Raw genomic sequence first — 14511 nt, forward strand, 5'->3', positions numbered from 1 at the left:
GCGCCACTTACTGAAACTCTTACCACCTACTGAAACTATGGCCACCTACTGAAACTGTGGCCACCTACCGAAACTGTTACCTCCTAAAGCTGTGGCCACCTACTGAAACTGTGGCCACCTGCTGAAACTGTAACCATCTACTGAAACTGTGGCCATCTGCTGACTCTGTCATCACCTACTGAAACTGTGGCCATGTACTGAAACTGTTACCACCTACTGAAACTGTGGCCACCTACTGAAACTGTGGCCACCTACTGAAACTGTGGCCACCTACTGAAACTGTGGCCACCTACTGAAACTGTGGCCACCTACTGAAATTGTGGCCACCTACTGAAACTGTGGCCACCTACCGAAACTGTTACCTCCTAAAACTGTGGCCACCTACTGAAACTGTGGCCACCTGCTGAAACTGTGGCCACCTACTGAAACTTGCGCCACTTACTGAAACTCTTACCACCTACTGAAACTATGGCCACCTACTGAAACTGTGGCCACCTACCGAAACTGTTACCTCCTAAAACTGTGGCCACCTACTGAAACTGTGGCCACCTGCTGAAACTGTGGCCACCTACTGAAACTTGCGCCACTTACTGAAACTCTTACCACCTACTGAAACTATGGCCACCTACTGAAAATGTGGTCACCTACTGAAACTGTTGTCACTTACTGAAACTTTGACCATCTACTGAAACTCTTGCCACCTACTGAAATTGTGGCCATCTACTGAAACTGTGGCCATCTGCTGACTCTGTCACCACCTACTGAAACTGTGGCCATGTACTGAAACTGTTGCCACCTGAAACTGTTACCACCTACTGAAACTGTGGCCACCTACTGAAACTGTGGCCACCTACTGAAACTGTGGCCACCTACTGAAACTGTGGCCACCTACTGAAACTGTGGTCATCTACTGAAACTGTGGCCACCTACTGAAACTGTTCCCACCTGAAACTGTTTCCACTTACTGAAACTGTTACCACCTACTGGAACTGCGGCCACCTATTGAAACTGGCCACCTACTGAAATTGTGGCCACCTACTGAATCTCTGGCCACCTAATTAATCTGCGGTCACCTACTGAAACTGTGGCCACCTACTGAAACTATGACCACCTACTGAAACTGTGGCCACCTACTGAAACTGTGGTCATCTACTGAAACTGTGGTCACCTACTGAAACTGCTGTCACCTGAAACTGTTACCACCTACTGAAACTGCGACTATCTACTGAAACTGTGGCCACCTACTGAAACTGTTACCACCTACTGAAGCTGTGGCCACATAGTGAAACTGTGGCCACCTACTGAAACTGCGGCCACCTATTGGAACTGGCCACCTACTGAAACTGTGGCCACCTACTGAATCTCTGGCCACCTGCTGAAACTGTGGTCACCTGCTGAAACTGTGGCCACCTAATGAATCTGTGGCCACCCACTGAAACTATGGCCACCTACTGAAACTATGACCACCTACTGAAACTGTGGCCACCTGCTGGAACTATTACCACCTGAAACTGTGGCCACCTACTGAAACTATGACCACCTACTGAAACTGTGGCCACCTGCTGAAACTATTACCACCTACTGAAACTGTGGCCACCTACTGAAACTGTGGCCACCTACTGAAACTATTACCACCTACTGAAACTGTGGCCACCTACTGAAACTATGACCACCTACTAAAACTCTGGTCACCTGCTGAAACTATTACCACCTACTGAAACTGTGGCCACCTACTGAAACTATTACCACCTACTGAAACTGTGGCCACCTACTGAAACTATTACCACCTACTGAAACTGTGGCCACCTACTGAAACTATGACCTACTAAAACTGTGGCCACCTGCTGAAAATATTACCACCTACTGAAACTGTGGCCACCTACTGAAACTGTGGCCACCTTCTGAAACTGTGGCCACCTACTGAAACTGTGGCCACCTGCTGGAACTGTGGTTACTTACTGAAACTATTACCACCTACTGAAACTGTGGCCACCTGCTGGAACTGTGGTCACTTACTGAAACTATTACCACCTACTGAAACTGTGGCCACCTGCTGGAATTGTGGTCACCTATTGAAACTGGCCACCTACTGAAACTGTGGCCACCTATTAAAATTGTGGCCGCCTACTGAATCTGTGGCCACCTACTGAAACTGTGGACACCTACTGAATCTGTGGCTACCTACTGCTAGTGTCTGCCTGCCCACCTAATCCCACCATCTGTCTATTAATCTACTGCCACTGTATACCTTATCTACTTCCACTGTCTACCAGTTATCTACTGCACATGTCTACCAGTTATCTACTGCCACTGTCTACTAGTTATTTACCGCCAATGTCTACCAGTTATCTACTGCCACTGTCTATCAGTTGCCTACTTCTTCTGTCTACTAGTTATCTACTGCCACTGTCTGCCAATTGTCTACTGCTACTGTCTACCTGATTATCTACTGTCACTCTTCGAAAGCCTGTGTTCGGTGACGTGTATTGGGTCTAGAACCAGTGTTCGGAACGTTGCAAGAGACTTCCTGTCTTACCTAACTCAGGCTGGATGTGTTTGAAAGAGCCATACCAAATTTCTAACTTACACTCACTTTCGAACAATTGGTTTAATTGAGAGAGGGGAAAAAATGTTGGAAATACAATTTCGTTATAAGGTGGCTCGCTCGGTTCACAAGCGAAAGGACCCAGGTTCGATCCCTGGGCGAGGTGAGACGTATGGTCAAGTCACCTTACACCTGTTGCCTCTGTTCACCTAACAGTAAGCCGGTACCTGGGTGTTAGGTGACTGTTGTGGGTGGTGTCTTAGGGAAGAACCTAAGTACCATAGCTGATGTAAGCCGCTTTGGCTTTTATTTGGGTTGGCTTATTAACCTGAAAGCTTAGAGAATGAGCCAGTAGGCAGCTATGTCGGGCGGGTTGAGGTGGTGGGTTGATGTGCTGGTGGTGGGTTGATAGATGTCATGTACCGTCGGTACCTTCAGGATCTGAGTGGCGGCCCACCTACCACCCACCTTCAGGAGGCTCCTGAAGGGGTTTTCACTGAGACGCATAATATTGTGGGGGACGCCCATTTGAAAGCTGCCCGCGCAGGCGCCGCCCATAGGGAACAATTGAGTAACTCTCGGGTTGACTGTGTTGCAGTCACTCTGTCTTCGGGAGTGGACTTCGACAGTCGTAGAAGCCTAGCAGTCGAAGCGGGCAATATTGTGACAGTCGAAGTCATTAAGACCAAGTCAGTCGAAGTGGACAATAATGCGTCAGTCGAAGTCCCTATGAGCCAGTCATTCGAGGTCTTCAGAAATCAGCCAGTTAAAGTCATTGAGGCGCAATCAGTCGAACTCTCCAAGAAGGATGCTGGTGTCAGCCCAATGCTTGTGCAACCCGCTGCTGACATCAGCAGCAGCAACATTTTGGAGAAGTCAGCAGCATCACAGTCTGTCAGCAACGACTCTGGTGTCGTTACTTCTCCTGGTGAGAATAGCCATAACAATTCTTCCATTAACCCGTCAGCAGTTGAGTCCAGCAACTGCGGTAGTAGTTCTGCCGTTGGGCGTTCTTCGTCAACGGAACATTCTCCGTTGGTCAATTCCTCCAGTAACGGATCCATCGGCAATCAATCCCCATCGATCAAATCCCGTGGGTCTGCCTTCAGCCTCAATCCCATGGCTAAATCCACTGGCCACTTTTCCTTCAGTTCATCCGCTAGGTGCGATGGGCGCAGAAAACGTCATCCTTACTCTGAAAACATCGAACTGGAGGACTTCATGTCTCCCTCCAACACTCCGGAGTTCAGACGTCGACCCGCTGAAGAGTTCAGGCCTCCCGGGCATCAGAGAACTTCAAAGAGAGTCTTGCAATCGGCCCCGAAAGGAAGTGATGTTGCAATGGATGAGTTTGGGTCTCTGGGACTTCAAGGGACCTCGAAGACTGTCAGGCGACAGGCATCGAATAGCTTTGACTTCGCAATGGACGAACAGGAATCCAAATCTCCAGAATTCAGAGGGACCTCTAAGACCGTCCAGCGACAAGCCCGGAACAGCATTGATTTTGCAATGGCCGAACCGGAGATCGGATCACTGGGACATCAGAGGACTTCAAAGACTAGTCAGCAACCAGCCCTGAAGAAAACTGACCTCACGACGAACCAGCCTGAATTCAGCACCTCAGGACTTCGAAGGACCTCAAAGACTTCCTGGGACACTGACTCCTCTCCCAGTCTCTCCAACGATGAGGTTATAGTGTCACGACCGGTTGTAGAAGCTTCAAGGGCCAAGTCTCCACTATACCCTGCGACCTCAGACAACCTCATAACTTCCAAGCTGACGCACAAGACGCAGAAGCAGACACAGAAAAAGACGCAGAAGAAGCACGAACTTTCATCCACCAGGTCCCTCATCAACGTACTGCCCTTTCGTAAGACCACTCGGACCAGTGGGGGTCTGGGAACCCTCCAGAGGGAGGAACCCAAGGGTTACCTCAAGGGGACCTCCATCCCACGTCCATCATCCAGATTTTCCAGTAACCTCCAGGGGGAAGTAACGCCCTGGGGGCGGTGCCCTCTGCCTCCAACCAAATCTCCTCAGGTAAATACAACAAAAACAGTAGCTAAATTATTATTATTGGGAAGTTAAACAGCAGCTGGAGAATAAGAGGTTATCAGGTTTAATTCGAGGATAGAGAGCAACATTCAGTCCATTGAATCAAGAGCACCTCACCCACATGCTTATATGGATATAAATAGTTTAGCTCATACTATAAATTTTACTGTTGAGTTCGAAGAAAATAACTCATTGCCTTTCCTATATATTTTATTTATTAAGGGTAACAATGATTTCAAATTTAAAATTTACAGAAAACCTACAAATAACTGTTCCTATGTCCACTATTATTCTTCACATCAAGATAGTTAAACTGTCGGTTTTCTCATCAGTGTTTTTGAGAACTTTGCGTATTTGTAGTCAAGAGTTCATATCCAAAATTTATGAAATAGCTAATGATCTAAAATATCCAAGAAAATAGTTAGAGATACTTTTTACAATCCAAAAAGGGACAACCAGCCTTATTCAACTAAAAATATGTTGGTTCTCCCTTACCATGAAAACTTGGTTGATATGCCTTCTCTTCCTAAGACTTTTAATATCAAAGTTGTGTATAAAAATCTTGATACAGTAAAAATAAAATTTAATAAAGAATTCCCCCCAAAATGTTGACGGATGTGTCTATAAGATTCCTTGTAAAATTTGCGATAAAGTTTATTACGGTCAAACTGGTAAACGTCTCGAACGAAAATTAAAACAACATAAATATAGCATTAGAACTGGACAAGATTCCAATGCTCTATTTATTAATGTAAGAGATTTTAACCATCCAATTGATTTTCAAAAAGTTGAGAAAGTTGCATCAAGCAAGTCCATGGTCGACAGGAATGTAATTGAATCTTGTTTCATAAAAAACAGTTTTGACAATAATATGAATATTTCCTTTAGTTTATATAAATTGGATTCATTTATAATTAATAAAATTTGGGAGGAATTTAATGATACATAAAACAAGTAAAAAATCTTAATGCTTTGTTGGAGTAACAGGTGCGCTTCACAGAGTCGGGTGCTGTCACGCGACTGTGAGGTGCAGTCTTTGTTATGGTGACGTGACTGTGAGGTGCAGCCTTTGTTATGGTGACGTGACTGTGAGGTGCAGTCTTTGTTATGGTGACGTGACTGTGAGGCGCAGCCTTTGTTATGGTGACGTGACTGTGAGGCGCAGCCTTTGTTATGGTGACGTGACTGTGAGGCGCAGTCTTTCCCCTTTATATGCTTTCTTGATGTTTTGTGTTTTATAGTTCCTTGATAATGTGAGAAGTCACGAAAGTGCTTGGAATTTCGCTATTTTTTTCATAGTGGTTGTTTTGCATATATATATATATATATATATATATATATATATATATATATATATATATATATATATATATATATATATATATATATATATATATATATATAACAACACTGCGCTAGCCAAGGATTCGAACCCATGTAGCGAGAACTACATGACGCTTTAAACCACAGGACCAGCCAATCCTACAAAAAAGGCGCAGCCAGCAATGCTAGCTGTTGGGCCGCCATCCGAGGGCATACGGAGGTGTGGGAGCTTCTAAGCTAATTTCATTCTCATCCCTGTTTGGTGTACTAGCCTCACGAGCAGTATTTATATATTATTGTAACCACGAACGAGTGGTATTGATCAATAACAACACTGCACTAGCCAGGGATTCGAACCCTTGGCTAGCTCAGTGATGTTACTGATCAATACCACTCGTTCGTGGTTACAATAATATATATATATATATATATATATATATATATATATATATATATATATATATATATATATATATATATATATATATATATATATATATGCTTAACAATTCGCAAACAGGCATACAAAGTTAGCAGGTTCGAGTCCTGCTGTGGATGTAGAGACAGTTCATATATGACAGGATGAATAATGAGAACCTTCAAAACTAGGGAGGCCAAGCCTATGATGACACTCTTCAGGTCACTTGTTCTATCTAGGCTGAAATATTGCTGCACACTAACAGCACCTTTCAAGGCAGGTGAAATTGCTGACCTAGAAAATGTACAGAGAACCTTCACGGCGCGCATAACGGAGATAAAACACCTCAATTACTGGGAGCGCTTGAGGTTCCTAAACCTGTATTCCCTGGAACGCAGGCGGGAGAGATACATGATTATATACACCTGGAAAATCCTAGGGGGACTAGTACCGAACTTGTACACGAAAATCACTCACAACGAAAGCAAAAGACTTGGCAGACGATGCAAAATCCCCCCAATGAAAAACAGGGGTGTCACTAGTACGTTAAGAGACCATACAATAAGTGTCAGGGGCCCGAGACTGTTCAACTGCCTTCCAGCATACATAAGGGGGATCACCAATAGACCCCTGACTGTCTTCAAGCTGGCACTGGACAAGCACCTTAAGTCAGTACCTGACCAGCCGGGCTGTGGCTCGTACGTTGGATTGCGTGCAGCCAGCTGTAACAGCCTGGTTGATCAGTCTCTGATCCACCATGAGACCTGGTCACAGACCGGGCCGCGGGGGCGTTGAACCCCGGAACTCTCTCGAGGTAAACTTCGGCCTGCCTCATTGCGAGGGGTAACACATGACGCTCTAGTCCACTGGACCAAACGATCCTTTTAAGAGTAGCGCATCCAACACTAGAGTCATCCACACCATCGTGTGTCCTTGGGTTGCGAGTACAACATCCAGTTCCGCTGGATGCGCTACTCTTAAGGATCGTATTATTTATATTTAAAAGTTAAAAAAAAACAGGTTAGTATCTTAACTATTCATGATTGTAACCATGTATAAACGTTAGTAAGTAAATTTACAGGATTTATTACTTTTGTAACTTGTGAGTTTATTACCTTTGTACCTTGTTCAGTCCCTGGACCTATTATGTACCTCTGTAATGTTGAGGTACAGTCCCTGGACCTATTATGTACCTCTGTAATGTTGAGGTACAGTCCCTGGACCCATTATGTACCTCTGTAATGTTGAGGTACAGTCCCTGGACCTATTATGTACCTCTGTAATGTTGAGGTACAGTCCCTGGACCTATTATGTACCTCTGTAATGTTGAGGTACAGTCCCTGGACCTATTATGCACCTCTGTAATGTTGAGGTACAGTCCCTGGACCTATTATGTACCTCTGTAATGTTGAGGTACAGTCCCTGGACCTATTATGCACCTCTGTAATGTTGAGGTACAGTCCCTGGACCTATTATGTACCTCTGTAATGTTGAGGTACAGTCCCTGGACCTATTATGTACCTCTGTAATGTTGAGGTACAGTCCCTGGACCCATTATGTACCTCTGTAATGTTGAGGTACAGTCCCTGGACCTATTATTTACCTCTGTAATGTTGAGGTACAGTCCCTGGACCCATTATGTACCTCTGTAATGTTGAGGTACAGTCCCTGGACCCATTATGTACCTCTGTAATGTTGAGGTACAGTCCCTGGACCCATTACGTACCTCTGTAATCTTTTAACTACCGCCCACAGGATGGGTATGGGCTGCATAATAAGCATATTAAACTATGTGAAAAGCAGCTATAATAACACTAGGAGTAAGGTAAAATCAGTTATTTACATTAAGATTAAAGATAGAATCAGATTACAATACATGTATGTTAGATATGCAAGAAATCATTCTCCTCTCCTTCTGTAGCTACATTCATTAGGTATCATTCTCCTCTCCTTCTGTAGCTACATTCATTAGGTATCATTCTCCTCTCCTTCTGTAGCTACATTCATTAGGTATCTCTTGGTTGTCTTCTTGAACTGGTTCATGCCATCACTGGCTTTGACATGTACAGGCTGTCTGTTCCACTCCTTTATTACTGTACAATAAAACACGTTTGAAGCCTGACCACTGACTGTGGGTACTGCAAAGTTGTGTTCCCTTCCCTTGGTACTACAATTGCCTTGGTTCCCACCCTTAACAAAGTTGACAGGGAAAATACAGGCAAAATACACTTACTGGTTTATATTCATTGAACATGTTCAAATTTTGCAATTTGTCAAAAGCAACGTAAACATCAACGTTGACCTCATTGACAAATTGCAGAATTAGAACATATCTAATGATTTTCCAGCAGCAAGTTTTAATATCTGTGCGTTGTTCACCCGGGTTCCAGTTCCAGACCTGTTATCCAGCTGGATGAAGAATTGAGTTCATCCTCTGCCGTTCAATAAGAATACCATTATTAAGTTGATTAAGTTGTGTGAGTTTGACGGAAAATTCTACGCTCAAAGGCAGGGAATGGCTATGGGAAATCCATTATCTCATCTATTAAGCAGGTATGTAGAGTTACTTGAGACTAAACTGCTGAAAGAAGATTTCCTGCCTGTGATGCTGACTGCTTCAGATATGTGGATGATGTCTGTAATAATAATAATTATATTGATTTACTACAAGTACATGTACAAGGTATACAAGTACATGTACAAGGTATACAAGTACATGTACAAGGTATACAAGTACATGTACAAGGTATACAAGTACATGTACAAGGTATACAAGTACATGTACAAGGTATACAAGTACATGTACAAGGTATACAAGTACATGTACAAGGTATACAAGTACATGTACAAGGTATACAAGTACATGTACAAGGTATACAAGTACATGTACAAGGTTTACAAGTACATGTACAAGGTATACAAGTACATGTACAAGGTATACAAGTACATGTACAAGGTATACAAGTACATGTACAAGGTATACAAGTACATGTACAAGGTATACAAGTACATGTACAAGGTATACAAGTACATGTACAAGGTATACAAGTACATGTACAAGGTATACAAGTACATGTACAAGGTATACAAGTACATGTACAAGGTATACAAGTACATGTACAAGGTATACAAGTACATGTACAAGGTTTACAAGTACATGTACAAGGTTTACAAGTACATGTACAAGGTATACAAGTACATGTACAAGGTATACAAGTACATGTACAAGGTATACAAGTACATGTACAAGGTATACAAGTACATGTACAAGGTATACAAGTACATGTACAAGGTATACAAGTACATGTACAAGGTATACAAGTACATGTACAAGGTATACAAGTACATGTACAAGGTATACAAGTACATGTACAAGGTATACAAGTACATGTACAAGGTATACAAGTACATGTACAAGGTATACAAGTACATGTACAAGGTATACAAGTACATGTACAAGGTATACAAGTACATGTACAAGGTATACAAGTACATGTACAAGGTATACAAGTACATGTACAAGGTATACAAGTACATGTACAAGGTATACAAGTACATGTACAAGGTATACAAGTACATGTACAAGGTATACAAGTACATGTACAAGGTATACAAGTACATGTACAAGGTATACAAGTACATGTACAAGGTATACAAGTACATGTACAAGGTATACAAGTACATGTACAAGGTATACAAGTACATGTACAAGGTATACAAGTACACGTCCTAATGATTTCCATCATGTGTCTTTGACCAAATAATATAGATCTGGACACATTTTACCGAGATTTCATACTCTTGTTCCTTCTATTAAATTCACTGTGGACAAAGAAGTGGACTTCAAACCTCCTTTCTTAGATATTCTAATCTATCGAGTTGATAGAAACTTTAAGTTCACAGGATATACGAAGGTCACTAATATGTTCGTGTATCCACTTCTACTCTCACTATGTAACAAGAGCAAAAATGAACGACTTTCTCGCCATGTTTCTGAGAACCTACCCAGTGTGTAGCTCAGAGTTTCTCCGTGAGGAAATTAGGACAATCTTTAATATTGATATTAAACTATTGTATCCTAAGAAATTTGTAGATATGTCTTTGTTGGCAGCTTCGAGTTTATTATCTTTGTAACTAGTTCAGCTATCAAAACTTTGGGGTCCAGTCCCTGGACCCATTATGTACCTCTGTAATGTTGAGGTACAGTCCCTGGACGCATTATGTACCTTTGTAATGTTGAGGTACAGTCCCTGAACCCATTATGTACCTCTGTAATGTTGGGGTGCAGTTCCTGGACCCGTTATGTGCCTCTGTAATGTTGAGGTACAGTGCCTGGACCCATTATGTAACTCTGTAATATTTAGACTACCGCCCACAGGATGGGTATGAGGTGCATAATAAACATTAAACTAACTGGCATCTAGGAAAACTTACCAAAGAACTGAACCTACAATAACACCTCACATTAAGACTGTGCTGGTACTCTCATACATTAAGAATTTATCTGTCCTGTTAAATGTCCTAAAAATATTCAACATACAATTAGTTTTTAAGAATTCAGGAATGGTTAAAAGTGTTTTGATCAAAAATTCCCCTCAACAGTTTGTTGACATTATTTCCAGGATTGGCTGTAATGGCTGAAATTTATCTTACATGGGACAGACTGGCAAGCCTCTAGATGTTAGGTTAAAATAAGATCGATATTCAGTATAAACAGTTCAGGAGTCAAATGTGATATTTGCAATAATCGTCCAAATTGTTCACAAGTCAGAGTCATGGTTCCTTCTTCTGGTTGGAAAGAAATATTTTAGAATCAATAATAATATGATAAAGACTTATTATATAATAATAGTTTTGAATTGTTCAAACTTAACTTCTTTATGACTGAGACCATTGTACATAATCTTCACCTGTACATAATCTTCAGCTGTGTGTAGTCTGTGGTCAGTCAAACAAACGGGCTACCACATGGATAAATTGTCATTTTTTGTGGAAATTGGTGTCACGCTCCTTGTGCAGATATCCCAGAACTAGCTACAAGCAGTATTAAAACAGAGAAGTGTTTTTGGGTATGCCCAAATGAGGAAAATCTGTGGACTAAAATCACAAGGGTATTAAAAGAGGATAACATCAAAGCTGCTTTCATAGAAAACCTGGAAGCTTTCTACAACAGATGGGAACATAAAAAGTCCGGGCTGAATGGTACTGCCCTTGATACTGGCCATGTAGTCACAAACTGTAAGGCTGGAGGTGATGTCCTGGTAGTCAGTAAATGTAGGGCTGATAGTGCTGTCCTGGGAGACAGTAATGGTGAAGCTGGAGGTGCTGTCCTGGGAGACAGTAATGGTGAAGCTGGAGATACTGTCCTGGGAGACAGTAATGGTGAAGCTGGAGGTGCTGTCCTGGGAGACAGAAATGGTGAAGCTGGAGATACTGTCCTGGTAGACAGTAATGGTGAAGCTGGAGTTTTTGTCCAGGTAGTCGGGAATTATACGCAGGAAGGAATACATATAAATGACCTCATAGAGGACAGGAGCCATAGTAGGGAAACAAGTGTAGTCAAAGATAAGATAAAACCAATATTGCAAACCAGAAATACCGCAGGAAATAGCAAACAAGAGGACTCCAATAGCAATAGTGAGGATAAATTACCAAAAACAACTGGTGGGAGCTCCATTGTTGGTGCTAAGGAGGATAGGAATAAGACAGGGAAACATGCACCAACAGGGAATACAGTCACAGAAACCCAAGGCAAACGGAAACCAAGCCTGTGCACATACTATGCACTTGGTATCTGCTGGCATGGGAAATCTGGAAAAACAGATGGGACATGCAACTATGACCACCCTAGAAAATGTCATGCCCATATGACAACAGGAAAATGCAAACTCCCTTCCTGTAAGCTTTTTCACCCTGAAATGTGTACCTCTTCAGTACAGGAAAGACTGTGCTATAACTTAAATTGCCAGGCATACCATCTAAAGGGGACAAAAAGATACAAAACATCCAGGCCATGGGAAAACCTGGGTAGCCACAGCCACTCAAGAGGGAGAGGTTTTTTAGTGCCAGGAAGGAAAAAAAACTGGCAGGAAATGGCAGAAATCGTACACCAAATCCAGTCATTCCTGGAGTGGAACCACAGTCGATGGCCTCCACTCCAAACCAACAGATACAGATACTAATGCCGGAAAAAAAATCCCCCCCCAGTACCAACAATACCACCAGTCCGATAACATTCTTCTTTGCAAATATACAGGGTCTAAAGCCAGCAATAAACAACAAAATACCTTTCATCCGTGGACTGCTTGCAGAGGCAAAGGCAATGTTCGCGGCTTTCACTGAGACCCACATAAAGGATCACTTGGACAACGAAATATGGATCCCAGGTTACAACCTATACAGATGTGACAGAGTGAACAGGCAAAAGGGGGGGGTTGGCCTGTACATTGCAGAGTCACTTGTTTGCACAGAACTGCTTAATGCCTCAAATGACGTAGTGGAAGTTTTAGCAGTAAAGGTCGAGAACCAAAACCTAGTCATTGTGGTAGTCTACAAGCCTCCGGATGCAACATCCCAGCAATTCCAGGAACAGCTGTTAAAAATTGACCACTGTCTGGAAAATCTTCCAGCTCCTGCACCCAACATCTTGCTCCTGGGGGATTTCAACTTAAGGCACCTAAAATGGAGGAATATAGCAAATAATATTGTTGCAGTAATAACACCAGGAGGCAGCTCTGATGAAAACTCACACTCACACGAGCTTTTAAATCTCTGCACAAAATTCAATTTAAACCAGCAAATAATAGAGCCTACTAGACTGGAGAATACACTAGACCTCATCTTCACTAACAATGATGATCTGATAAGAAATGTCACCATATCAAAAACAATATACTCAGATCACAACATAATTGAGGTTCAGACATGTATGCGTGGAGCCTCAGACCGACAAAATGAGACTAGTCACGAGGGAGCATTCACCAAATTCAACTTCAATAACAAAAACATAAAGTGGGACCAAGTAAACCAAGTCCTAACCGATATAAGCTGGGAAGATATACTAAGCAACACAGACCCAAACTTATGCCTAGAACAGATTAACTCGGTGGCACTCGATGTATGCACAAGGCTTATTCCTCTAAGAAAAAGGAGGAGTAGATGTAAAATAGAAAGAGACAGGCGCTCCCTTTACAGGCGACGGAAAAGAATAACAGAGCGGCTAAAAGAGGTCAATATATCAGAAATGCGCAGGGAGACACTGGTCAGAGAAATAGCAAGCATCGAACTTAAGCTAAAAGAATCCTTTAGGAGTCAGGAATCGCGGGAAGAACTAAAAGCCATAAATGAAATCGAAAGAAACCCAAAGTATTTCTTCTCCTATGCCAAATCAAAATCGAGAACAACGTCCAGTATTGGGCCCCTACTTAAACAAGATGGGTCCTACACAGATGACAGCAAGGAAATGAGTGAGCTACTCAAGTCCCAATATGACTCAGTTTTTAGCAAGCCGCTAACCAGACTGAGAGTCGAAGATCAAAATGAATTTTTTATGAGAGAGCCACAAAATTTGATTAACACAAGCCTATCCGATGTTATCCTGACGCCAAATGACTTCGAAAAGGCGATAAATGACATGCCCATGCACTCTGCCCCAGGGCCAGACTCATGGAACTCTGTGTTCATCAAGAACTGCAAGAAGCCCCTATCACGAGCCTTTTCCATCCTATGGAGAGGGAGCATGGACACGGGGGTCGTCCCTCAGTTACTAAAAACAACAGACATAGCCCCACTCCACAAAGGGGGCAGTAAAGCAACAGCAAAGAACTACAGACCAATAGCACTAACATCCCATATCATAAAAATCTTTGAAAGGGTCCTAAGAAGCAAGATCACCACCCATCTAGAAACCCATCAGTTACACAACCCAGGGCAACATGGGTTTAGAACAGGTCGCTCCTGTCTGTCTCAACTACTGGATCACTACGACAAGGTCCTAAATGCACTAGAAGACAAAAAGAATGCAGATGTAATATATACAGACTTTGCAAAAGCCTTCGACAAGTGTGACCATGGCGTAATAGCGCACAAAATGCGCGCTAAAGGAATAACAGGAAAAGTTGGTCGATGGATCTATAATTTCCTCACTAACAGAACACAGAGAGTAGTCGTC

The 14511-nt window shown here is 42.5% G+C and overlaps 1 protein-coding gene across 1 annotated transcript in view; it reads left to right on the forward strand.

Annotated features, from left to right (window-relative positions):
* Window positions 1-338: 338 nt before the first annotated feature.
* LOC128694081 (uncharacterized) overlaps window positions 339-14511 on the forward strand; it is a 38181-nt gene continuing 24008 nt past the window's right edge. Inside the window, exon 1 of the mRNA XM_070093491.1 lies at window positions 339-4585. Within this exon, the coding sequence (XP_069949592.1) occupies window positions 2963-4585 (1623 nt within the window). The 5' untranslated portion in view covers window positions 339-2962. The remainder of the gene's footprint in view (window positions 4586-14511) is intronic.

The sequence above is a fragment of the Cherax quadricarinatus genome, chromosome 43 (assembly GCF_038502225.1).
Source record: "Cherax quadricarinatus isolate ZL_2023a chromosome 43, ASM3850222v1, whole genome shotgun sequence".
Classification (NCBI taxonomy): Eukaryota; Metazoa; Arthropoda; class Malacostraca; order Decapoda; family Parastacidae; genus Cherax; species Cherax quadricarinatus.